Below are 27,892 nucleotides of genomic sequence, written 5' to 3'. Positions count from 1 at the left end.
GAAACTGGCCCAAGAAACTGTGCGGGGGAGGGCGATGCTTGTTACGTACACTCGGGGGCAGATTGATGTTCCACCACTCCCTACCCATCGGGCTCCCATGGCTGAGCACTGGCTGCTGCCAGTGGCAGCACTGGCAGCACTAGCACTGGCAAGCAGTGCTGAGCAGTGCTGAGGGCAGGCAACACTGGCAGCAGCCACTGCTGATCCATGGGAGCCCGATGGGTAAGGAGTGGTGGAACATCAATCTGCCCCCGAGTGTACCTGCCGTGAGGTTTCATCAGCCACACTCGAATCCTGCCCAGCGTTACCAAAATCTTAAATCCACGTGTTGATAAGCTAGCGCACGATAATGACAGCTGTATAAACCTGGGAAGGTACGTTTAACTTGAAGGATGCGAGGGCATGGGTCGAACAGCTATGCTATGGACCCATGTGCCTGTGAGTGTATGACCGAAACTTCATGAACGTGCCTATGTGATGGGTTCTGTATCCTTAACTCTGTCACTCCATGCAGTCTGTCCTACTTCAGTCTTTTCCCGTGATTCTGTCAATGGCTCTGACTGCGACCCTGTACTGTGGCCACGACTCTGTGACAATATTGTAGCTGTTATATATTCCGATTGCTTTTTTGAATCTGCATGCTTCAGCTGTCGTGAGAGCAGACCCTTACTGAGGGCGGAGCTCTGTGACTGCCGAGTCATCTAACTCAGCTGTGTCAGTGACTCTGTACTGTTACCATGATTACTCATGACTCTGTGGGCCCGACTCTGACCGTGACTCTCTGACTCTGTACCGCAGCTGTCGTGGGAGCTGACTGAGCTGAGTCGGAGGGAGAACGAGTTCCATCAGACCTACCAGCAGCTGAGCGACCAGTGCAAACGCTACGCCTGTGACCTGCTCGAGCAGTGTCGCAGCTCTGAGGAGGTGAGTCAGGGATCAACAAGCGTGTGTCCTGTCCAGAGGTCAGTCAGGGATCGTAGCACAGGCGTGTGATCTGCCCTGAGCTCAGTCTCGGTTATCAATGGCCCTCGTCGGACTTTCAAGGCTAGCCCTAAGGATCACGTAGGTCAGTCATCAGTCACCACAGGCCGTTTAGGTCAGCATTCGGTACATGAAGGCCAGTGAAGCCACGTCATATTGTGGTGAGTCTCTATTCGGTATCAAATTCCGTCACTTTTTGGGAGGAATTTGTATATTGTAATCGTTTTCTCGTGTATATTTTCTTATTAAACTGAGGAGAAGCTTGTTATGCACCGGTAAGGAAACACCAATGCTTATGTGGGTGGTTGGAATAATGTCCGAAAAAGTTTCAATGGTAATAGAAGCGGGCGAGATCGCCCTACCAGCAGCTCCCGCTCCTTCACCAACCGATAAACAATGCCGGTCTGCAGCGGCGCCATTAGCCGCCGCCCACCCGACATTGCCGCCCCCGCAGCCGAGCGCCGAACATTACCCGTAGGCGGACGCTCGCCGGCATTATGGTAAGCCGTTTATCAGTCGCGTCATTCACCTGTCCTCGCGGCGATCAATGACGATCTCGGCGCACCGCCCGCGCCAGAAGAAAGGTACCCCCGGGCCCGCACCGGCTGCCGTCGGACGTTTATTGCAGTCCCGAGACACGCGCGAGGGGATGGGCCGCGCTGGGGCGGGGTGGTATTGTTTGTTTTGTGGCATGCTACACCTGACATACAACAAACGTGTTGTGTTGTGTGGGACGTGCCTGCGTGCAGATTCCCTGCGGGTAACGGCACGGAGCATGACACCAGTCTAGATATGTGCTGTGACACACAACACGCTACCATCAATGCTCATGCAGTTTACAGCAATGCTCAATATTGTTCTATCGAATAAACAGATATGTCTCGTGATGCGCGAGTTCATGACCGATCCACGTTATCCCGTGAATGCTGAGTCTGGGAGTGATAGAACGGCAGTACGTGTGCCGCCAAGTCTGCCGTCTGCGTCTCCAGCGGCTCTGGCAGTGATATTACCGCAGTTGGCTGGTATCCGGGAACAGCGCAGGGGGCAGCCACTGCACCGCGGACATTGATTAAACATTTACCGCGGTTATGCGCCGACCAAGGCGCCTGGGACGGTGCTGAGCACTGCCACAGCTTAGGATAGCCCGTTAGGCAGTCCTGTCTAGCTTATTATGGAATGGTTCATATCGTGAATTGCCCAATTTTAGCTCAGATTTTATTATGTTGCTTATTCCTTTGTAGCTTTGGGTCTTTGAGTACACCAGAAAACAACTCTTGATGTTGGAGCTCTTACACCAGAAAACGACTCTTTTCGTTGGAGCTCTTCATTCGAGTGGATATTTATGTGTGCAAAGTTGGCACGTGCCAAATCACCCAGGTGACCGCCGTTGTCCTCCGCTCTGCTCAGGTGTTAGCCGTTCTGGACCGGAGGACGCCCGGCGAGGACCTGGTGGCCAGCGAGGACGGAGAGGAAGCGGAGGACGCCGACTGGCCCGTTGCCGAGGACGATCGGCCGGCGGCGCTCAGCCGACTCCGGCTGGCCATCCGATACGAGCAGAAACAGGTGAACAGCGCGGGCGGGCATGTGCGCGTGAAGTGTATATCGTGCCCGCGTGTGCCGGTCCGAAGGTGCAAGTGTGTGTGCAGTCATATCATTTAGGTTATGTTTGATATTCTGACAGGGCCTTTATTTTACGAAGCTATAAGAAATTCGGGCTTTAAATATGATCGCCGTGCAATGCCACATGGATCCAACTTGTCGCCAGATGGAGTATCGACTATTGTCGAGAATCCCCGTTTTACTGACACATTGTGCGTCTGTCGCCAGTTTGTGGCCCGCTCGCACAGCCTGATGTCAGTGTGGTGCCCGTCTTCCCCGTTTGACCGCTGTGTTTTACACCACCTCGTCTGACCGCCGTGTTTCACACTGTCGGCAGTTTGTGGCCCACTCGCACAGCCAGCAGATGCTGATGTCCGTGTGGTACACGGGCCTGCCGCTGTGGCGCGGCCGGAACCCGCTGCTGAAGGTGCTCATCTGCGCCGTCATCGTGCTGCTCATCCCGCTGCTCTCAGTGCTCTACCTGCTCTTCCCGCGCTCCCGGGTCGGCCGGGCCATCCGCAGTCCGTTCATGAAGTTCATCTACCACAGGTGGGTCGGCGTGCTGCGGGGTCCTTGTGAGGGAGGGAAGGAGACGGGGAGTGTAGGGAGACAGGAGCATGGAAGATAGCAGAAAAAGACCATACGAATATTCTGTAAAAAGAGTAGCATGAATGTTGTTGATGACGCCTTTTGCCGCGAGCATTGACTGTGACATATTGGACAGCATTTAATAGGATGGTAAGGTTGAATGAGGCTGACAATGATCAAGGTATATCATTACTGTGTACTGTGTAGCGCTCATTCGTCAATCTCACGCTTGGATGGTACGTACCTCAAAGACTTGCAGCCTGTTTACAGCGTTATCGTCGATACGATTGAATAACTGCTACCGACTGGGTTTGTCATTACATTTTTTTTTTAATCGAACCTTTTGAACGGATGGATGCACATTTTACAAGGACAGAGCCCCACTAAGCGAAATTTGCTGCGGTGACCGTGCCCTCTACCCTCCGATCGCGCAATTCGTGATCGATGACATAATTTTGAGTCCGAAGTTAAACGTGCACACATAGCCGCGCACGGCCGGTCCCCCCACTGACTTTAGCTGGCTACGGCCTGCCACCAACAGCAACCATACCCGTGAGGAGTGCTATCAGCATGAAACGCCCGTCGCGCCTCAAACTAAGGACTGTTGTAACCGGGAGGCGGGAACGCGTGCTCTCACCACGCGGAGTTCAACGCTCTACCGACTGAGCTACGGGACCATTATTCATTGCTGATATGACTTTTCACCAATGTTATTGGTGAAACGGTGAACGGTATCTGACTCGAGAACATATGGATAGCATCTTTTCAAGTAGATTTCATCCGTAGCCACTAAATCGTTTCTATTCTAAAGCTTTCCTCTTACGCTTCAGAGACTCTTAGGTTTGCGGAAATCATTCTGAATGTTTTATTGTGCCGTAAAATGGAGCAGTTGAAAAGAACAGAAGGCACCAATAGCGCCGTATTCTATGGAGTTTGGAACCAACCAATCTTGGCCTTTTCTGCAGATTTTACCCGGGAGTTTTGACCAATAAAAGGTCACTGATTTGAGCAAGCAGTTGAATTATGAACTTTGCATTCAGAGAATTTTTTGCGCGCATGCAATATGAATGTACATGCACGGCCATTAGCCCGCGCCCTGGTGGGGTCTGTTTATAACGCGACCTGGTGGGGGGGGCTATTTTTTGCCCCCCCCCTCGTATCTCCGAAACTACTGGACGGATCCGAAAAATTCAAACGTCGTTCGAAAGGCCTGTCAAATTTGTCGAAGGAAACCAAATTTCATTGACCTCGGGGTCACCGATGACGTCACAGGTCAGGTCAAAGATGAAATGTTTCACCGTTCACGGGTCTTCTAGGGAATGCGCTATAACACCGAGGAAAACGCATTTTGTCGAGAATCAGCGATAGGGCGTCAGTTGCCTAGTAGATATGTTGCTATTAGAGGTCACTGACAATACCAGGTCAGGTCACAGGTCAGGTCACCAAGGGTCACAGGTCAGGTCACATGAGCCCAACTTTACAAAGGTTGTGTGATGCATGTTTTATGGCCAATTTTTCATTTCCAACTCAATGGTGCTGGTTACAAGACTATCAGGTACGGCTTAGGTCACTTTCTGGTGAAGTTCAGGTCAAGGTCACGTCAAGGTCAGGCCAAAAAAGGTCAAATTTTAAAGTTGATAGTTTTGCATAAAATGGGTATATTGATTCGATGCAGCTCGTCACGGGGAGTCTAATGGTGGTCTTTGTTTTGCGCTACGGGGTCTAGAATTGCTAAAAATTGAGTTTGAAAATTTGACGTCATCAATTTTGAACAGTTTTTTCGCTATAACTTCGCCAAAAAAGAGGTATCAATCTCAAATTCGGTATGTGGATGGAAGGCGGTAAGGACTATCACATATATTCCGGTTTTTGCGAAATTCAAAAAACTTTTTGGATTTTTCGATTATTATATCCAAAAAAAAATATTTTTTGATTTTTTTGGGTCAAAATCCAAAAATTTCAAAAATCCGAGATAGCAGTTTTGTAGCCCTGTCAATTCTACAGCTTTTATGTCTTTATCATTTTTCTGTATTTGCAAAGCTATAGGCCTGACAGCTCTTCCCGCGAAACCCTTATTTGGGTCGAAAACAACAGAACATGACGTCACTGACGTCATTTCCGGCCAACCTATCATAGCCTTTGGAAAAAAAATTTGGTCACAATATGTAAAATTGATGTCCGGGAGGGTACTGAAAGTTTGGTGACGATCGGCGCAGCGGTTCTGGAGATATATCGAAAAGTCTGGAGGGGGGGGCAAAAAATAGCCCCCCCCCACCAGGTCGCGGGTTAGGAATGCAAACAGCTACCATGCCGGTTTATATTTATGCATCGGCATGTTCCATCGCGTTTCGTCGTGAAATGCTGAAGGCTGATGCTCATGCACTGATATTGCTGACTGTGGCTGTGCGTTTCAGCGCGTCGTTTTGTTTCTTCCTGCTGCTGCTGGTGCTGGCCTCGATGAGGCCCGAGGGAGACGAGCGCTCCCATGAGAACATCCGCGGCCCCAAGCCGTCGCCCGTCGAGTGGCTCATCATCTTCTGGGTGGCCGGAATGGTAGGTGGCCGCTGCTGGGGCTTACCAGTCCTCTTACTCGGTGGGATGAACAAACCTCAGTCTGATCGTGGTAATGAATGTTAATGTCGCTGCTCTCCTAACAATGCTTCATGCACACATGTTCCGTGCCTGCGTTCGTTCTTAGACGTTTTGCTCTTTCCTCGGAAGGAAAAAAGGTAAAGCGAAATAAGTATTAGACGAATAACATTCGTAGCATTGACCTGTCCTTATATTTCTAACGAATAGAGCACAATGGCGATGTCAGTGCATCCCACTGAAAGCTGCTTTGAGCGCAGTGCGCATCCAAGGCGCAATTATTAATCGGCTTTGTTGCCTCTGTCATTCGAACCGTGCGATCCCCACCGTTTCTGATTGGATGCCATCGCCTGGACTGTAGCCAGGCATCTTATCGTCTGCGTCCTCCGGCAGTTACGTCTATCACGTCTTGGTGTCGTCTTACTGATATTCATTCGCCGGCGGATACCACTTGCATTATTGCGCCGAACACACGTCTGGGTTTCGAGCTCATCATTTTACAGGTCTCAGTTTTTATTGAGAATGTGATGAATATGGAAACAATTAAATTGCACGACTGCGGAAGTGAAGGCCACAACTACCCAAATCATGAAATTTGTGTCACACGCAAGTTTTACACAGACAAGTGTCGCCTCTTTGTTTCTAAGAAAACCAGCATATCACTTGTCAACACAATCTGCCTTTGCGGTGCATATCATTACGGAGCAGCGTATGTCATTAAGCGGGTTCTCCGAGGGCCTGCCTCTATGTAGTCGTACCGAGTTGAGCGGGTATTGGAGTGGAGCCGCTTACTGCTATAACTGGGTCAGTGGTAGAAACTTCAGAGGTGCTTTCCCGGCTCACACTGGCCAGATTCATAGAAGCACACGGACCAGATGCATATTTAAACACATACCAGCCGCACGGAGTTGCAGCCTAAGGTTCTCGAACTGACCTCTGCAGTACTCCCCTGCTGCCGCCGTACCCCACCCCCTCTGACCCCCTCCCCCCTTTCCGTCAGGTATGGGCGGAATGTAAACAGCTCTGGGACGAGGGGCTGAGCGGCTACGTGCGCCAGTGGTGGAACTGGCTCGACTTCGTCATGCTCTCCATCTACATCTGCAGCTTCTCGCTGCGGGCGGTGGCCTACTTCCAGATCCGCTCCGGATCCTACGGCTGCCGGTCAGTCCCCTTGTGGAGGGGGAGGGGGGGGGGGTGAACCAGTAGTCAGACAGCGCAATTGGACACTTTGATTGACAGGTCACTTCCAGGCTGAGCATTTCTCATATTGCACCTTCTGGATATGTGTGGGAACATATGGGTAATAAAATCAGCGAGCTAAGGTGAGATAAGCGCAGAGTTAATCAAGCAAGCGTTAGGTGGGAAAGCAGCTAGCAGACTAGCGAGCTCCGCGCTTACCACGACTGCTGATTCGACTTATCACTAGGCTGACCACGCGAGTAAATGCGTGTGAGAGAGAGAGAGAGAAAAAAAGAGAGAGGGAGGGAGGGATAGAGGGAGCTAGAAGCAAAATATGATATACTGCGGAATTTGTTAGGACTTACGATGCAGTAGTTTGTTTGATAAGTTGCGCCACCACCCGGGGCTATGAGCCAAAAGTTAGCACTGCTGAAGGCGAAGTTGAGCGGAAAGCTGAACAGAAGCCACGAACCGGGTCAATGAAGCGCTTAGTGGCAGCTCAATGAAGCGTTTAGCGGGAGCAGCCGGATGTGAGACCAAGGCAAAACAGGCGCACGCTCTGCAGAATTGGTAAACCTGACGCATAGTGCTGGTGGCTTGACCTACACAGAATGCATACGTTATGCAAACGTGATAGAAGATTGGAAAAAACTCTTGAGATGTTAGATGTGCTGCCTGGTATATACTGACTGACCGGATTCATGGAAAGCTAAATTGACTTTTTTAGCTATTTGTGCGATTTGCCCACGAGTATTACTTATTCGCATATTCGCTCAATTACTTATTCACCTATTCATTAATGATCCCAGGGGCGTAGGCAGGGGGGGGGGCCACTGGGCCATGGCCCCCCCCTTGGGCGCCGAAGGCGCCCTTTGCGATTGGAGGGCGCCGAAGGCGCCCTCCAATCGCAAATGCAATTGTGATATAATCGAATCGAAAAACAATCGCGACTGGAGGGCGCCCTCCAATCGCGAATGTGTTTACAGGGAAAATACGGATGGAGGGCGCCCTCGGAGGACGCCCATTCCAAATACGCCCTCCAAATACGGTTGGAGGGCTCCCTCGGGCGCCCTCCAACCACATTTGTAGGCTGTAGCTCTCTAAGCGTAACGGTGGTCGCCTATGTAAGCCGCTGTCCTGTAAATAAGCGCCCTCTCACCCGAAGGCGCCCTCCTGTAGGTCGCCACCCTGCTACACATTGCCGCCCTTCTGCTGATCGGCGTCCTCATGATTATTGGCGCTCTTCTACCTATTGCGCCCTCATGTGAAATTTTGAAGGCCGCCTTTCTCCCTTTTGGCACCCTCTTGTTCAGTGCCGCCCTCCTACCTATTGGTTCCCTAGTCCTTCCTGTTGAATGCTAATCGGGGCCCTTCTCCTATTGGCGCCCTCGTGTTGATCGCCGCCCTCCTAACCACTGGCACCCTCCTGTTGATCACCGCCCTCCTATCTACTGGCACCTTCCTGTTGACCAGCGCCCTCCGCACAGACGCCGTCCTGTTCGTGTCATCCTCTTGAGCAAAGGCGCCCTCCTCACCATTGCCACCCCCATTTTAATCGTCACCCTTCCGCTCATTGGCGACTTGCAGTTGATGACCGCCCTCCCACCTATTGGCGACCTCTTGTTGATCGCCACCCTCCTATTGGTGCTCTCCTGTTCCTCGCCACCCTCTTACCTGGTGGCGCCCTCCTGTTGATTGTTGATCGGGGCCCTCCTACCTATTGGTGCCCTCCTGTTGATCGCTGCCCTTCTATCCATTGGCGCCCTCCTGCTGCTCGCCAACTTCCTACCTATCGGTGCCCTACTGTCGAAACTCGGGATGTTGATCGGGGCTCTTCTACCTATTAGCGCCCTCCTGTGGATCGCAGCCCTTCTACCTATTGGCAACATCCGTTGATCGCTGCTCTCCTATCATTTATTTACTCCTTTGGCATGTTCTTCAACTTAGTCGTTCTATTGCACATAGTTGATGTCTTGCCTGTGAAAACTGCCACAAATGAACGTGCATTCAGCACAATGAATGAAGTACCTATACCTACCAAAACTATCTACGCTCTACGATGCATAAAACACGTCTTTGGTCTTAACGGATTGATCCTACTTTACGTGCATCATGGCATCTATATGTATTACGATTAAGTATTGTCAACAGGTTCGGCCGCAACAGCAGGCATCTGAAGTTTCGGTGATTGAAACTGGTTATGTGGGTACACTGTATGCACCTGTGAGAAGGCTATGAAGGCTGGTCTGAGGTAATTTGGATGATGTTTACGCATCTCGCGCTCCGGTATCAATCCGATACGGTGATCTGGTGCGTAGATATGCCACCGCCAATAAACTTTTATACATCGACACCCATGAGCCAAGCTTTCTATACAGTTTGTGTGGCAGCGGCCCGACCAAACCTTAGGTATTTTTTATACCTTCAAATTTGGTAAAAGAGCGAGAGGAGCTTTGAGCAGTGATCGTATAAAAGGCGTGCCTAAAAAGCGGAGGAAAAGGTTGTTTTCAAAAATTTCGCGCGCCTTCGGCGCAGCATTTCAAGACCACTTGACCTTTTGTGACCTGGAGTATAAAGAATACACACGATGCAAAATCAATGCAGCACGACCTATACGAGGTTACGCAAAAAAAAAACTGGTGGCATGGTAAAAAACGCCTCCCAACCCCCCCCCCCCCCGTTGAGTGATTTTTTATCTCGCGACCGTATGGCGCCCTCCTTGGGTGAGGTGGCGCCCTCCAAACCCTTGGCCCCCCCCTTCGCGATTTTCTAAATACGCCGCTGAATGATCCTCTAGCTCCTCCCTTATGTTTTTGCTTTCGGACTACGCTTGCGAAGGTTGACTTTTCCCCGACGGGAGCCTTTTTATGACCGCTCATAAAACTATTTTGTTGCGATGAGAAGCAGTCGGCGTGTCAAACTTTGCTGTCAGCCGTTTTGGCCCTCAACTTTGAAAAGGCTAGCGGAGCGGTTTTACAAGAAGTAGTTTGGGGAAAGGCATTTCCAAGAAGCATTAGGTGTTAAATTAAAAGCTACCCGAAGCTGAGTAAAAATCGGTATTCGGGGTACCTCAGGTTGATCTAAGAAATTAATCGTATTTTTAGAAATTGGTGTCGCGGTCTACAACCACCACAGGCTGTCCTCTGCCGCGAATCCTCATTTTCTGGTCCTTGTGGTCATCTTTTATGGTCACCATATTTCCTAATGTGAATGCAAGTGAAAAAGTTTTTGACGAAAAAAGTTACTGAAAGGGAGGGATATTTATCTCCACGCACCCTGTGAGGCCCACGATTTGTCTGGCAGTGGGCTAATGGAAACATTATCTGAGTTAAATGCAAAAAAAAATATACACGTGTAAAACAATATTAGATAATTAATAAAACGTTGGTTCAATGCGCCCATAAGTCATTGTCGAGGAAGGCATCCTGACTCCTAGTAATGGCTGGTACATTTTCACGATGAATATTTGAAACGAAAAGAAATTCACACTCAATTCCCGCTCGCTCTGTGCACTGCACTCACTCAGGCAATGTGTCATTTGGCCTGATGACCCATTCCGCGTCACAGAGTGCTGGTGTCGGTCTGTCGCTCGCTGTACCAGGGCTGTTTGCCCCCCCCCCCCCTCCCCGAGCTTCGCCCACGCCCTGGTCATTCGAGCACGCGCCAGTAATACGACGCGGCGGGACAAATGTACCGGCCGACCGGGCACGCCGCTGCGCCGCGGGCGGCTATTCAGAGCGCTCGGCCGGCGCTGATTTGTGACCTCGGCACGGCACGACAGCCGGAGCCAACAGATCGGGTTTCGAGCGACGGTCGGATCGCCAGTGGCTGTGAATTGGCCCAGATGTCAATGGGAGCCGGTCGATCGGCCGGATGAGAGGTGACTCGGCACGCGGCGCCCCCCTCCTCCGGTGCGGAGGTGGTGGGATGGGAGTCGTTTGGAGTTGGGCTGAGCTCTGATGGTGAGATTTTCAGAGCCGAATGACATTTCGTCTGGTGTAAATGACGCCGACTAGAGGTCAGAACAAGCGATACGTTTGATTTGCGCTGGCGTCCAGCCTTTACCTTTAAACTGTGACGTTCGACACCAAACCGGGCTAACGCTGACCGGTCGAGTCCGGCCGATTGGAACTTAGGCCGGGAACAACTGCAGTTAACTAGTTGCCTCGTCTGCTAATGAACACAGTGAGGCGTGGAGGAGGGGGGAGTTAGGGGATGGGGAGAGAGAAAGAGAGAGGGGGAGTGGAAGAGCATGGGAAGGAACGAAAGGGACAGAAATTACTTAGCTATGAGCAAATCCATTTTCATTATTATGTTCTCTGAAAATATGTACCGCAATATTTAGGTAGACAGGAAAACACCTCCCTCCCTACCCGTCGTTCCCTAATTATCTGTCCCTCCGAATCTGGCCTTCGGTATTTGAACGTCAGTATCTGACGCTCGGTATCTGCCCCACTTCCCTCAGGGAACTGGACCGCCTGTGGTGGCCCATAACTCAGCGTTCCCCACCTGACCCCAGTATCTGACCTCCGTAATCCGTATCCAACCCCCTCTCCCTGCAGGGAGATGGACCGGCTGCTGTGACCCACCAGTCCCCAGTATCTGAGCCCCAGTATCTGACCCCTGCTATCTTCCCACCAGGGAGATGGACCGGCTGCTGTGGCCCATCAACGACCCGACGCTGATCGCCGAGGGCCTGTTCGCTGTGGCCTCCGTGTTCAGTTTCGCGCGCATCATCTACCTGTTCCAGACCAACCCGCACCTGGGGCCGCTGCAGATCTCACTCGGATGCATGATCATCGGTCAGTCACGTGGTCAGGGTGGTGGGGTCGTCGTTGGGTCACGTGAACAGGGGCGGTGGGGTCATCAGTAGACATCGTGATCAGGCCAGTTGGTGGGGTCCTGGGCCACTTGATCAGGATGGCGTTTTCAACAGTGAGACACGTCAATATTTTGGCAACATTTAAGTGATTTGCTTTGTGTTTTAGATGCGTAATGATATTTTAATGCCGTTGTAATAATCAGGAGATATTCCGGCAAGGCCAGATCACTTGATGTTAATGTATGCTGGCTGAAGCGAAGCTACCTATGCTTGGTCACGTAAGCTTGTATACCGTGTACGGTTCGCCATTTCCTGTGTATTTAGTAATACGCAATCGACCTGTAAATGCTTATCGTGTTTCTAAATGTGAGTTGCCTTAGTGTCGCATACTTTTTTCTGGGTCTCATTCATCACGAGCTGTATGGTGTACTGTCTCCTTTTCAGACATCATCAAGTTTCTGTTCATCTTTTTCCTGATCCTGACAAGTTTCGCGTGCGGTCTGAACCAGCTCTACTGGTACTACCGACACACGCCCGGGAACAACTCGGGCGGAGAGCTCTTCAGAACGTGAGTACCGAGCTGTTCTGAGCGTGAAAAGCAAACTCTTCGTAATGTGAGTATGTACTTTTCAGAGCGTGAATAAAGAGCGATAACATAGACTAAGCACCGAACGGATTGGCTGACATGATAGTGTTGATAAAACTATGCATTGTGTTTTGAAAAGATAAAAACTTTGTGTCTATTTTATTCGACTGTGGGGCCGTGTGAACATCGAAAGGTTTCGTCCTGAGACGTATCAAAGCCTGCAGCTGTGCGATTCAGCCTTGTTGGTGCGACCCGTTATTAGAGCGGCTGGACCCATCCTATAGTGGAAGGCGTGGAATAATTGAGAAACCGGTGACAGATAGCGAGGCCCACTGAAGAAACGATACTCAACTCATAGCGGCGACGCGGCTATGGAAGGTTAGGACCCTGCCAGGGCGCCACCGAACGTGACCGTGGCTAATCGCCCCGTCGACAGACGCAGGGCAGCCCCCGGAGGGGTGTCTGGGAGGGCGCGGGCCGCGGGACCGCCGGGCCGTCGACTGGAGTGGCACGAACGGCAGTCGTCGACGGCGACGGGCGGCGAAAGGGTCGTAGAGTGAGCGAGAAGTGAGCTAAGGAATCCGTGCGGAGCGCCAACGGCTACGAGGATTATCTGATCAGGCACTCCTTAACGCCGACATGGCCGCCGGCGAGTGGAGCGGAGAGCGAGCGAGAAGGGAGCCAGGGAAGCTGTGGGGAGTACCAACGGCTACAAGGATTCTATGGTCAGGCATACTAACGCCGGCACGGCAGGTGAGGCGTATCGAGCACGGCTCGGGGGTACGTACAGCGGAGTGCGGTTCCTTGGCGGCGACACCACGAGGATGGTTGCCCGGCGACTGACGCGGCGTCACCACGGGGATGGTTCCCCGGCGACTGACGTGCATCTATTCAGAGGCATACTAAGCGCACACGCAACCGTGAAGGAAACCGGGGAGCCCGGTAGGCACGCTTTGAAGGGTCGTGCAACGCAGCACCCCAACCTGCGACGCGATACACACAAAACACCTGGTTCCGGCCACTCTACAACTCATGCACACACACATCAGGTCCGCCGCCGACCCCCCGGCTACTCTGCAACTGCAATGCGTCCGACGCCCCGGCTACTCCGCACTGCACATACATCAGGTCCGCTGCCGACGCCTCGGCTACTCTGCAACTCACGCACATACATACTCATGCACATGCATCAGGTCCGCCGCCGACGCCTCGGCACGCACATGCATCAGGTCCGCCGCCGACGCCTCGGCACGCACATGCATCAGGTCCGCCGCCGACGCCTCGGCACGCACATACATCAGGTCCGACGCCGACGCCTCGGCACGCACATGCATCAGGTCCGCCGCCGACGCCTCGGCACGCACACGCATCAGGTCCGCCGCCGACGCCTCGGCACGCACATGCATCAGGTCCGCCGCCGACGCCTCGGCACGCACATGCACCAGGTCCGCCGCCGACGCCTCGGCTACGCTGCAGTAGAGATGTCCTCGGATACAATTTTTCGGTATACCGATACCATACTGATACCAACTCGGTACTTGGTATTTGATTCCCAATGTGTTCGGTATTTTGCTGGTACAATGCACCCTGCAACGCCGGCACATACATCGGTCCGCCGCCGACGCCTCGGCCCTCTGCTACACGGTAATAACTCATACCAACACGGTAAGAACACATAACGGGTCCACCGCCGGAACCTCGGCCACACTGCATCTCGTCCACACACCGTCCGTCCGCCGCCGACGCCTCGGCCATTCTGCAACACGGAATGCACATACTTCGGTCCGCCGCCGACGCCTCGGCCCTCTGCAACACGGTAATAACTCATACTAACACTGCATACTGCATCTCATCCACATACATCGGTCCGCCGCCGACGCCTCGGCCAGTCTGCAACGCAGAATGCACATACATCGGTCCGCCGCCGACGCCTCGGCTACTCTGCAACGCAGGCACATACATCGGTCCGCCGCCGACGCCTCGGCCCCCTCTGCAACACGGTAATAACTCATACCAACACGGTAAGAACACATAACGGGTCCACCGCCGCTGCATCTCATCCACATACATCGGTCCGCCGCCGACGCCTCGGCCTTCCGCAACACGGAATGCACATACATCGGTCCGCCGCCAACGCCTCGGCCCTCTGCAACACGGTAATAACTCATACTAACACTGCATACGGCATCTCATCCACATACACCGGTCCGCCGCCGACGCCTCGGCCATTCTGCAACGCAGAATGCACATACATCGGTCCGCCGCCGACGCCTCGGCTACTCTGCAACGCAGGCACATACATCGGTCCGCCGCCGACGCCTCGGCCCTCTGCAACACGGTAATAACTCATACCAACACGGTAAGAACACATAACGGGTCCACCGCCGCTGCATCTCATCCACATACATCGGTCCGCCGCCGACGCCTCGGCCATTCTGCAACACGGAATGCACATACATCGGTCCGCCGCCGACGCCTCGGCCCCTCTGCAACACGGTAATAATTCATACTCACACTGCATACTGCATCTCATCCACATACATCGGTCCGCCGCCGACGCCTCGGCCATTCTGCAACACGGAATGCACATACATCGGTCCGCCGCCGACGCCTCGGCCTTCTGCAACACGGAACGCACATACATCGGTCCGCCGCCGACGCCTCGGCCATTCTGCAACACAGAATGCACATACATCGGTCTGCCGCCGACGCCTCGGCCACTCTGCAACGCAGGCACATACATCGGTCCGCCGCCGACACCTCGGCCCCCTGCAACACGGTAATAACTCATACCAACACGGTAAGAACACATAACGGGTCCGCCGTCGACGCCTCGGCCACACTGCGTCTCATCCACATACATTGGTCCGTCCGCCGCCGACACCTCGGCCATTCCGCAACACAGAATGCACATACATCGGTCCGCCGCCGACGCCCCGGCCCTCTGCAACACGGTAATAACTCATACCTGGTCCGCCGCCAACGCCTCGGCAATACCGACCCCAGGGCAAAACGCCCCACGGCCTGGGGCAAGTAGCCCCTTACTCTAGACTAAAAGATTAAACATGGTAGTTGGCTAAATCTTATATGAGAGGTCCGTTAGACCTCTGGAGGCATGGCACTGAAATTAGCACATTCCATCCTATCAGGTGTGCAACTCTGACACGGTGGTATGAGCAGGTTTTACACCTGCCTCATAAGGCCAAAGAACAATTTATTGCAATGCTTATGTTAACAAAATACTCCTTTTGCCTTCCAGTCACTGAGAAAATGCATATAAAGGCATAGAAACTTACTGTTCGCCAGCTACCAACATTTGAAAGGGGGTAGTCCGAACAACACATGATGTAAAACGCCCGATGGGGTTTTTGCCCCGCGACGTACTGGGGCGTTTTACCCCATCACGTAATTCTGTCAGAAAACAGCGCCATGCGCTCTAGCAAGACATAATTTAACACGAACCAGCCCGGCATTACAAGCGTTAGACAATAGTCGTTCAGAACACATAAAATCGTTAACCTGACGTGGACCATAAAAGAACGCCACGATGCACCATCAGACTACAAAACATCAAATCACAAAACACACACACACACACACACATCTTTGGCTACATCTCCCTAAAGAGTTATCACATTTCCTTCCAGTCGGCGCATATAACGATCATATAGTGCACGTTTTATAGAAGAGAGGATGGTTTCCCCAGAACCTTGCCATTTCGGAGAACATCGGCGAGGCGTCTTACCCCGGCCGGGCGACTTGCTCGGGTCTACACTATCTCAGCAATTTGATACTTTACATCTGGTCCGCCGCCGACGCCTCGGCCACTGTTCAACTTGACATGTACACATGATCTGCGGCCGTCGCCTCGGTATCTCAGCAGCTCGATATTTACACCTGGTCGGCCGCCGACGCCTCAGCAACCCTGCAACTCGAAGACATGGTCCGCCGCCGACCTCCCGGCTACTCTGCAATTCAACATTATGCACTCGGTCGGCCGCCGACGCCTCGTCCACTCTGCAACTGGATGGACATACACCTGGTCCGCCGCCAGCCAGTGTTGGGAATAAGGCCCTTTGCTGGTCCCAGTCGGGTCAAAACGATTTTGTGCTTCCTTACAAATTTATACTCCGGCACCTGAAATTTCTGAAATTTCCAGCCTATGTAAAGAAAACTGCTATTATTACGCCGATAGCATACATTTATAGCAGTGAGCGAACACATTTTATCGACTTTCACATTTAGTAGGCCAAACATATATGATTTTCCTGTCGAGAGTTCTAAAGGTGGCCGGTTCTCCGGAGCAGATTTTATTCTCCGGAACCAATTTGGCGTTTTGTAAGGGCTATCCTACCCTATAAACGAGCCGACGTGAGTGGTTCCGGCCACTGACAGCCAACCGGGGAGAATGACCGGTGAGATGGCGCGGGCAACGGGGTCCTAATCAACTCATAGCGGCGACGCGGCTATGGAAGGTTAGGACCCTGCCAGGGCGCCACCGAACGTGACCGTGGCTAATCGCCCCGTCGACAGACGCAGGGCAGCCCCCGGAGGGGTGTCTGGGAGGGCGCGGGCCGCGGGACCGCCGGGCCGTCGACTGGAGTGGCACGAACGGCAGTCGTCGACGGCGACGGGCGGCGAAAGGGTCGTAGAGTGAGCGAGAAGTTTCCCACCCACCCTCACCAATTAAAAGATGCGATCTTAAAATAAGTGGAACCTTACATATCCTCAATCCAGACTACATCCCGTCGTTATCACTCCGGCGGTATCGTTTTGTAAGGGCTATCCTACCCTATAAACGAGCCGACGTGAGTGGTTCCGGCCACTGACAGCCAACCGGGGAGAATGACCGGTGAGATGGCGCGGGCAACGGGGTCCTAACCAACATTAGTGCCCTCATCTGGCGAGGTGCATTGTGCCCACCATGAAGCGATTTGCCTGTTATGTCATTGGCTTTAAAACATTTTCTCGTATTCAGACGATCTTTTAGGCTACTACCTGGAACCAAAACTTTATAAGTAAGTGCCGTAAGTTTCGGCTTGTAACTTGTAACACGTATTTTTTAGGGAGGCCTTGGTTGAAGTAGGAGCTCAACTCAAGCGAAATGTCGCATCAGTATTTACCATCACTGCGTTACCGGCAGCACGGAAGCAAAATAACTTCATTGCTGGCGAATGTCGGGCTTCCCTCGCAAGAAATGGTGCCCGCATTACTAAAACGTGAACTTGTAGGCAACTTGTGTGACGACTCAACCGGTCGTTCTAGATCGTTCAGCGGATTGGCTGTAAAATCGACCCCTTCGCTCAGTTAATCCGTGACGGATCCCAACCATTAAGCGGCTTAAATGTCGCATCACTTATGTCGACGACGCGCTGTTGTTTTGCTGCGTGGCATCTCACGTCCCTGGAAATGGGGACGGCGCTGCGTGCCGCTGCATCTGTCGCGCTGCTGACCGGGCGACTTTGCCCCGCTCCGGACGGCAGCTTACCGTGCAACTTGCCTGCGTCCGGCTCGTTCTCGAGCGATCTAATTACCTCGTGTTGTCTGTCTGGGGACCGACAGGGAGGGCCGGCGTCCCGGAACAACAGAGGGTTTCCTTTGAAGTGCGTCATCTAGCCGAAACTCGTGGTCCTCTCCTCTCTATCTGTGCTTCCTCTTCCCGAGTTCTCTCAATTCTCCCATCCAATCGCGGCTTCTTTTCCGATTGTTCCACGCCCTGTCCCTCTGTCCGGATGGTATATTCGATGGTCAGAGGAGAGGGCCCCGACGGCGATCGACGTGAGATAGTCGCCCCCAGATGACGAATACCCGCCGTGGAGCGCTTTTGTCGACCCCCGGAGTGCAGTTAGAGCTCCCGATCTCGCCTTTGGTCTTGAAACTACGACCCGGGCAGATAGGGCGGTGCCGGCGCTGTCCGTAGTCGTATTTATTGCCGCCTGAGAAGGGTACCCCGAGGCTTTAGATCAGTGGTCGGCAGGTCATTCGGGGTCGTGCCCCCTTTTTGGGCGCCAGGCAGGGCCATTACCCCCACCTACCAGACCCCATTGCTGACACAACCAAGTTTACTGAAATTCCATACCGTCCTGGAACTCTTTGGGGATTTGTGCATTTCCAATGCATCAAGTTTAAAACATGACACTTCCTCCACAAAACATTTAATGCCTATATCCCAGTAGCGGCGGAACACCTTCAATTAAGGGGGAGGGGGGGGGGGGGCACTGCTGACTTTTGGTCCCATTCTTTCCATGCAACGCCCATAGGGCTAATGTTAAAATGCAAAAATCAAAGGGTGCACGGTGCCCCGGTGCCCTCCCCGTTCCGCCGCCTATGCTATATCCCATTTAACCCTTGTACGTATAGGGGCGGCGGGTGGTTTTTCGTTAAAAGCTCACGTAAAAGGCATTGGATCACGACCAAATTGTACCCTCGAGCCCATCATATTTTTTTACCAGCCCGGAAAATATCATGACCTGAGACCAGTTTTACCAACAGAAAAATAACCGCCTGCCGGAATTTGTGCCTCAAGACCGCTTCACATACGGAGCGTAAACGCGATGGGCTCGTAAGCGGATAGGGCTGTACCGTTTACGCTCCATATGTGAAACGATCTTTAGGCAAAAATTCCGGCAGGCGGCTATTTTTCTGTTGGTAAAACTGGCCTCTGGACCCATAATGACCGTTGGCTTATGAGCTTTTTCTGGAGATCATCTTGAGCCATAAACTCTCACTTCAAGGAGTTATAGCGGGTCCCGATTTTCTCGACACTTGTCATTGCCCTCTTGAATGAGACGGAATGACCAAGGACCTTAAAAATGGGCAGCGGCGGCTTCCTATTGTCATGGGTAGCACGCTCGTCTTTTTTATGCACAGCTCCATATCAGAGTCCGAGAGGCCGCGGGGGTCCGATCGACTCATCCCCCTTACGTTAGCGGCTGTTGAAACGCCAACAGACGGGCGACGGTCAAAAGTTGCAGCTGCTTTTGTACGACTGTACGTAGGGGTGAGATGGTGAGGCGAGCAGGTACGTGAAAATTGGTATCTAATCAATGTGTGCTGACTGCTGTGCCTTTGGCCTGGGCTAATCTTTGAACCCTGGGATGCAACAGTCACGATGGCTCCATCACTGGAGCTACAATCTCTAAAAAGATAGGCTTTCTCAGAATCCCTCATTACCCCCACCGAAAGGGCTCCATTACCCCCAAAGGGGGCATGCCCCACCATTTGCCGACCCCTGCTTTAGATATTTGTTTATGCGATCGGTTTATTTTTGGTATTGTTACTTTGGTATTTTAGTTGCGTACAACACTGTCATGTTTTTATATTGTAACTCCATCTTAACTCCTTTGATTTGGTCACAATGGACGTCAACTAAAGTTGTAATAGCTGTATACAAGTACCCTGCCCTGTGTTTCCTGATAGAAGCAATGCCATTTCTACCTTTCTTAACATCCTGTTCTGAAATGAGCACAGCTTCATTCAACCCTCCTCTCCCACACACACCCACACACACAAACCTGGCTATTCACAGCCTTTTTAATTTGTCGCGGCGGCGGGCGTTTCATCTCTGTGTGGCCTGCGCGGCCACCGACGGACCCGGCTGGCTCCTTTGTCCATGCGTGCGTTTGAAGTGTGCGGGTCTCCTCTGAGGCTGTCTGCCCGCCGCTGTTGTTTGCCGCTAACGTCGGAGATGCCAGCTGAAGAGTCGACTGGGACTCAGGTCCAGGTCAGAGCCGGCAGCGGTGGAACGGCACTCTCAGACGAGGAGATCCAATATCCGGTGTTGGAGAAACTGATAAACATCGGGATTCTGATGCGGTTTGGTTATTGGAGCCTTGGAGGCATTCAATCGCTCCTATTCTCAGCCGGCATGCTTGACCAGGTTAGAGGAGACGAGCCATTCGAAATTGTCTTTGCTCTATTGCTGTCTGAAGATACTTAGGTACGGGTTTCGTTCGAAATGCTCATTTGGCATCTGCTGTACTGACCGCCTACTGTCTCTGCCGGCAGTATCGGCACCTCGTACACTACGCTGTACTGACCGTCTACACTCTACTGTCTCTGCCGGCAGTATCGGCACCTGTTGTTGTTGTTGTTGGTCCCTCCGTCTCACAGCTGAGACGTAGCCGTCCGGCTCTGTAGGGACCTGTGGGCGGCCCCCAGGGCCGCCACGATGGCGCCGCTCCGCACCTCTTCAAGGTCGGGGTTGATGGATCCCAGCAGTCGGTGTCGGGTGGCCATCAGGGCCGGGCAGCGCAGGAGGACATGCTGGGGGGTGTCCGCCTCCTCCCGGCAGACGGGGCAGAGCGCAGCCCTGCAGTGTTGATCGTCACACTGCTCGCACCCCGCCAGCCGGGAGGGCGCCAGCCCGACTCTGTGGCGCCACTGTGTAGAGCTGGTCCAGTGGTATCGGCACCTCGTACAACACGCTGTACTGACCGCCTACTGTCTCTGCCGGCAGTATCGGTACTGACCGCCTACTGTCTCTGCCGGCAGTATCGGTACTGACCATCTACTATACTCTGTCGGCAGTATCGGCACCTCGTACACCACGCTGTACTGACCGTGTACTGTCTCTGCCGGCAGTATCGGTACTGACCGCCTACTATACTCTGCCGGCAGTATCGGCACCTCGTACACCACGCTGCTGTGGTCACTGTTCGGCCAGATCCCTGTGCAGGCTCTGGACCAGCGTCGCCACCAGACCGTCACCCACCTGCTGGGTCAAACACTGCTCGGAGCCTACCTCATCATGGCCGTCACCGTCATGGTCAACATGCTGATCGCCATGATGAGCCGCAGCTTCCAGATCGTCGAGGTGAGTGCCGCGGCGTCGTTACGGAAAATTGTAATGCCACCGCTGGGTACTTAATTCCTTGCCTATGTGATCCATTGTTAAGCAATTTTTGGTGCGTTTGTTCCTCCTCTCTTAATGCATCCTTTCATGTGGCTAAAGTTGTTCCACAAACAATGAATTTCAGGAAAACGAAGCTCTTTGGAAGCAAGAAGTTGGCTGGATAAATGTTTCGATATAGCATTAAAACCCGATCATGTGCATTTTACAGTCCGCAAATGCAACGATGCACCATAATCGTTGAAAGTTTGTGCAGATGCTACGCTGTACCATCCTCGTTGAAATATGTCGTTTTATCCCAATCATTTGATACCGATAAGTGATAACCTTTGATTTTTCATCCTGTAAGCCCGCCTTGAAATAATGGTAGTGATAGCGCCCACAGGCGCATGCATCACCCTCCTCGCCGATTGGTGCACTGATGGTTTCGTCCGAGCACCGGCGGCCGAGTGCCGCCAAATGTCCTCTCTCACCAGAGTAGTCCTGCCGGCCACTCGCCCTCATGAGGTCTCACTCGCCGCCGGCCGACTGGTGCTCCGCTCAATGGCACCAGCTGCTACCACCGCGGCCCGGTCGGAACCCAAAGTTACCGAGAGTTATCTGACTGGGACCAGTCCGACGTGGCGATGGCTGATTGCAGAGATGACGTCCATGGACATGGGCGTTTGAAATGGAGCGTCCGTTTGAAATCGGATCAATGTCGCCTCTTTTCGTGTCGTGTCGAAAGGCTGCTCAGTGCCTGTCCCGTCTGATCTTAAGTCTCGTATGCCTCCTGCCTAGAAGCTTTACCAATGATCAGCTTCTGTGTTAGCTAGGGAGAAACGCGGGATGAGTGGAGGTCGCAATTAACTAGTAATAAGGTTTAATTCTGGAATATCTTGCTTCCGCTGCCGGAAGATTGTTTCCGCATCCGATGTCATAAGTAACCGTTTGAACATCAGCCTCTTGTGCAAACTAGACAGAACAACGCAGATTTCAAGGTAGTTGGCGTTGAATTCGAGTTCAGTTGCCTGCTGGTGCTAAAAATAATTTTCATGGCATCCAAATCCCTGCACCGTCCGCCTGCACTAGTGAAGCTTCCTCCAAGCCTTCCAGTATGTCTGCGTGCTTGGGTTCTGCGACACCTGAGCGAACGTCATTTCAGCGAACGACATTTGAGCGAGACATTTTCAGCGATTATCAATTTAAGCGATTGGCTTTTTCAGCGATTGTCAAGTCGGCGAATTCAATCACAGCGATTATCAACTTTAGCGAGGACCAGAATCAGCGAAACCAGATTGAGCGAATATATGGTGGTCAGTGGGAGACCAATTGAGCGATGCAGTTACAGCGAATGACCGAATGCGACGAAAGTCAATCATTTGCTACTTTTCGGAAATTATTGCACCTCTTTACGCATCATTTGAATTTTGAAGACACATATGTATGTAAACCCGTGTTTACTGAAGGTGAATCGACATAATCAAAAATGAAAGAACATTACATTGTATTTAGCTTTAGGTTACATTTTGACAGAGCCAGGAGCGCAACCTCACTCCTTGGGCTCTCGAACCAGACTCCCCGCCCAAGTCAGCCGAACACCTGCCGTGATCAGCTGATGGGCGAAAACATAGTGCACCATGAGATGCTCCGATCGCGGCATCCGCTATATAAAACATTATACTAATTGGTCAGTAAAGCCGAGAGCATGAGTAAGAGTGTTTACCATTCTAATAATATGCCGTACATAATAAACACATTTTAATTGCAGTATCTAGGACAGCTTCGAGTTCATACCTGTAGCAACAATTGAATAGCAGACGATCACGCGCAAAACCGTTGAATTAAATTCCTGTCCAGACATCATATGGTCACCGGGCTCCTCTCGCCGGTGAAACAGATAAACTTTAATCGGCGCAAAGCTTGCCGATTACACTTCTCCCTCCTTTGAATGAAAGGCGTGCACTTACATCTAGAAACACTCATTGACACATGCGATAACATCAGCAGTTGCAGCACGCGCCACACGACACCATAACACCGTGGTCGCTAAATGATGCCTGGCAGCATCCGGCTGACGTGGACTGGCAGTCAGCAACAACGAAAAACACAAACACGTCATCGCGCAGCATCGCTCACTTATCAACTAGCTAGCTGAACAGGTATGGCTAACCGTCAATGATGGCAATGGGTACCCTGGGTCCCATCCCAAACACAGGCTAACCAGACCATGCTATTTACATCCCATGCCATGATGCTCTGAACAGGCTGCTAGAGGGCTCCTACTCAAACTGAGTTTAATGACATTGACATGTCAATCAGAAACGTCCCCAGGGATTGACCGAATCTAGCTCGAAGCGCACACTCTCTTTCCATAAAGAGTTAAACAAATCTGTCGCACTCCGGCGCCAGGAGCCAACCGATTGCCTGCTGAGCTAGTTAAAAGGAAAATCAGGGCGACTGATTTTACGTTAATTTGAGCGCACCTCTTACCTCTTGCCTTTTGAGCATTCATGCTAATCAGGCTACCTACAAGCCTGGGACAAAGCGATCCGGCGGTCGAGTCCGTCGCTCGGACCGTCTGGCTGGCACTGGCGGCGGTACCTCAGACCGCGGGGGTACCGGCGGACACTCGGGTGTCGGCACCGCCATCTGAACTGTGCCGGACGATTGCTCCTCAATCGCTGGCTCCTTACCTTGCACAGCTGTGCCGATGATGGGCAATCGTGCCCAGGCTGTGACACCAGCCGGGCCATCGGCTGACCCACTGTCCACGGAGACCGACTCTATCTCTGCTGGCGGCGTGGTCTGAGCGCGTGTCACCGGTGACGCAGCATCAGCACCAGCCCCATCCTGACTCTCAGTGACCTCTGGCTCAGGTGGGGTAACTATCGGCTCAGTCCGCGGCTTCAAACGATTATGGTGAACCAGTAATGTTTTCCTGGAGCCCGTGACCTTGATACGATAGTTCAAGTCCCCTACCTTTGCTACAATCACCGCAGCCTTCCACGGTCTCACAAACTTATAATATTGTCCCTTAGGAACTACAGCTTTGTGCAAAAATACCAAATCTCCCTCTTTGTATTCAAACTCATTCATTCGTTTTTCGTAGAATCGTTTGTTTTTCCCATGTGAAGCGTCAGATACATGTAGCGCATGCTTGTGTGCAATTCTCAAAGACTCGCGTAGCTTATCTACATATTCAGTGACGGTCTGAGATTTGCTCGCGACTGGAACCTGGAGCTCAGCCTCCACAGGTAGGCGCGGCTCCCTGTGGAGCCGCGCTCCCTCCCAAATGTAAACCCGTGTTTACTGAAGGTGAATCGACATAATCAAAAATGAAAGAACATTACATTGTATTTAGCTTTAGGTTACATTTTGACAGAGCCAGGAGCGCAACCTCACTCCTTGGGCTCTCGAACCAGACTCCCCGCCCAAGTCAGCCGAACACCTGCCGTGATCAGCTGATGGGCGAAAACATAGTGCACCATGAGATGCTCCGATCGCGGCATCCGCTATATAAAACATTATACTAATTGGTCAGTAAAGCCGAGAGCATGAGTAAGAGTGTTTACCATTCTAATAATATGCCGTACATAATAAACACATTTTAATTGCAGTATCTAGGACAGCTTCGAGTTCATACCTGTAGCAACAATTGAATAGCAGACGATCACGCGCAAAACCGTTGAATTAAATTCCTGTCCAGACATCATATGGTCACCGGGCTCCTCTCGCCGGTGAAACAGATAAACTTTAATCGGCGCAAAGCTTGCCGATTACATGTACATCGGACGACCAACAAGGGGTGCATGGGAGGGGAAAGAGGCGGGCAGAATTTTAATTGAAAATGTGGAACGTAAGAGATAGGGCGACGGAAGGAATGCCAAGGACCAATAATAAACTAGAGAGATGGCACAGGAGAATCCAGTCTATGTTTCAGGGACGTCACCCAAATATCTGGAAATTCGTACGGTGCTTGGGGCAAGAAAAAGTTTTACAAACATGGGGAACTGATCCAAATTCAAGCGGGGCGATTTCGCGAAAAAAGCACAAGCAATATTGATCTCTGAACAAACGTTTGGTCACCATTATTGACAAAGAGACAAAGAGCAGGGTGAATGAGGTCGCAATTAACTAGTAATAAGGTTTAATTCTGGAATATCTTGCTTCCGCTGCCGGAAGATTGTTTCCGCATCCGATGTCATAACCGTTTGAACATCAGGGGGTGAAATTGAACCGTTGGAATTTTTGACAAATATAGCATTAAATTTGGAGCTCAATGTCTGACCTTTCACTTTGAACGCGCGACATCCGCCATCCAGTTCCGGATAACCATGAGAAATTCTGGAAACATTCGTACGCATACGCTCGCAAAAGAAAAAATCCACCGTTACAGGACGATGAAATGTTTCGCTGAAATGACAGTCGCTCAAATTGTAGTCGACGAAATAGATGTCGCTAAAACATAGCTTTCGCTAAAATTGATAATCGCTATATTTGATAATCGATGAACTTGATAATCGCTGAATTGCCATTCGCTGAAAATGGTTCGCTCAAATGACGTTCGCTCAAATGACACTCGCTAAAGTCGCTCGCACCGGCGTGCTTGATCAATACAGATCGTTGCGAGTCTTTTTTCTGGATTCTTCGTACCATCACCGCTGTCACTATATGCTAATACAATCTGGCGTCTAATTTACTAATTGTATTATGCGCTGGTTCCTCATTTACGTGTCTTGGTCCCCATACTCTACCCCACCCCGGCCCTCTCTCTCTCCTCTGTTCTGGCATGTGTCTATTGTGCATCAATATGTATCCACATTGTTTACCTCCCACGCATCGTTCCGTTGGCGCTTGCTATTTCTTCTCTCATCCCTCCACTACTCTAGACGTTTCTCGTCGCTCCGTCGGCTTAGCTATTGTCACCAAGCTGTTCTCCAAACTTATCTTGCGCCTCTCTCTCTCTCTCTCTCTCTCTCTCTCTCTCTCTCTCTCTCTCTCTCTCTCTCTCTCTCTCTCTCTCTCTCTCTCTCTCTCTCTCTCTCTCTCTCTCTCTCTCTCTCTCCCTCTCCCTCTCCCTCTCCCTCTCCCTCTCCCTCTCCCTCTCCCTCTCCCTCTCCCTCTCCCTCTCCCTCTCCCTCTCCCTCTCCCTCTCCCCCTCTCTCTCTCTCTCTCTCTCTCTCTCTCTCTCTCTCTCTCTCTCTCTCTCTCCCCCCCACTGACCCCTCCGCCGCTCTGCCGGCAGGACCACGCCGACCGGGAGTGGAAGTTTGCTCGCTCGCAGCTGTGGATGTCCTACTTTGAGCAGGGCTCCTCGCTACCGCCGCCGTTCAACATGGTCGTCAGTCCCAAGTGGGTGTGGTACGCCGTGCGCTGGGTGCTGGGCACGGCCAGACAGTGTACTGGGGCCGTGCGCGCCCGACTGCGGCCGGCGGATAACGGCACGGCGCACCAGCACCAGCAGCGGCACCAGCAGCACCAACACCAGCAGGAGCAGAAGACGGGAGTCAACGGCGGGGTGGTAAGTTGGATGGACGGAGGGGGGCGGAGTGGAATGGTGGGCTTAGGGCTGAGGTGCGCGAAGGTTGGGGTAGCACTGGGGGCCGAGGGGGGAAGACGGACATGACTCAGTTTGAGTCCCATTCTGGTATTACCACTCGTGACAGTGTACGGGAAAAGGCAGGCATACGCTCTAGTCCGACGCAATTTCCCTCGTTACCCCCATCGCTTCCTGCCCCGCTTGTAGCCGCCAGTGTGCCCGTGATAGTTAGAGCGGGGTCGGGTGGCTTTTAGTGCTGGTTGAGCGGACGGATTGAACCGGCCATTGATGCGGAGTGAACGTGGCAGCTCGGCCACCGGCTGGTCCGCTGTTACGATATAAACTGGCACTGTATTCGGCTGCCGGAGCTCGGAACTGACAGTGGGCTGGGGTACCGGGACTGTTGTATCTGTTGTTCAACTCACTCGGCTAAATCCTGATCTCACTTGCCTGAAAAGTCCAACTTCTATAGCCACTCTGTACGTACTACGTATCTTACAAGGAGCCTAGCATGTGTTCACAAATCCAAGCACGCTTCTGGTAGTTTGCTTACAAACTTGGAAACTCGGCAAGGTTGTTTCAACTTTGTTATGTAATGCCCGACGACTTTTGTCATTCCATGTTCGTTCGCCCGGCCTACCATGTCCGAGCTTGACCGTGGCATTTTGCTGCCTTTGATGGGAGGGATGGACAAAGTTTGTGACCTGAACTCGAAGACAGCTGGTACAAATTAGTATGCAGTGCTAGCCTAGCCAATGGCTGTTGCTCATTCTATGAACAGCTGTCGAACGCTAACAATTAGCTAAGTTTCTACAATCCACATTCGGCCCGTCGCAGAAAGTGTCTGAAGTGATGACCAACTTCGCACATCTGCATGTCTAATCAAGTGACATTGCCGGAGTGCTGTCGGCGGTGACTGGATTTGAACTGGCAGCGAACGGTCGGATTTGGGCTAAGTGAAACTGTGCCGTCAGGAGTCTCCGCCCCGCCGGCCGGCGGGGGAGGGGAAGGGGGGCTCGGCAGGGGGTCGGTGCTTCAGTCACGCGCCCGGTCCCCCACTCGTCGGCCAGAGACGTGACACGAGGAGGGCCTGCCGTCAGCGCGGCCGCTCGCCGTCACCGGCTCCGCCCTGCCGCTCCGACAGTCCACATGGCCGGGAACAGTTCCGAGTTGAGC

At 52.3% G+C, this 27,892-nt stretch overlaps 1 protein-coding gene across 1 annotated transcript in view; it reads left to right on the top strand.

The window, feature by feature from the left end:
- Positions 1-27,892, top strand: part of LOC122382506 (transient-receptor-potential-like protein) — a 55,053-nt gene that overhangs the window by 22,581 nt on the left and 4,580 nt on the right. The window contains exons 5-13 of the mRNA XM_043367913.1: positions 799-924; positions 2,389-2,544; positions 2,918-3,129; positions 5,583-5,721; positions 6,758-6,918; positions 11,578-11,738; positions 12,203-12,326; positions 20,964-21,159; positions 26,423-26,698. Of these exons, the coding sequence (XP_043223848.1) occupies positions 799-924; positions 2,389-2,544; positions 2,918-3,129; positions 5,583-5,721; positions 6,758-6,918; positions 11,578-11,738; positions 12,203-12,326; positions 20,964-21,159; positions 26,423-26,698 (1,551 nt within the window). The remainder of the gene's footprint in view (positions 1-798; positions 925-2,388; positions 2,545-2,917; positions 3,130-5,582; positions 5,722-6,757; positions 6,919-11,577; positions 11,739-12,202; positions 12,327-20,963; positions 21,160-26,422; positions 26,699-27,892) is intronic.

Source organism: Amphibalanus amphitrite, unplaced genomic scaffold, assembly GCF_019059575.1.
Source record: "Amphibalanus amphitrite isolate SeventyFive unplaced genomic scaffold, NRLGWU_Aamphi_draft 000141F_arrow, whole genome shotgun sequence".
Taxonomy (NCBI): Eukaryota; Metazoa; Arthropoda; class Thecostraca; order Balanomorpha; family Balanidae; genus Amphibalanus; species Amphibalanus amphitrite.
Note: the sequence above shows the minus strand (reverse complement) of the source record. Positions and strands in the feature narration are given on the sequence as shown.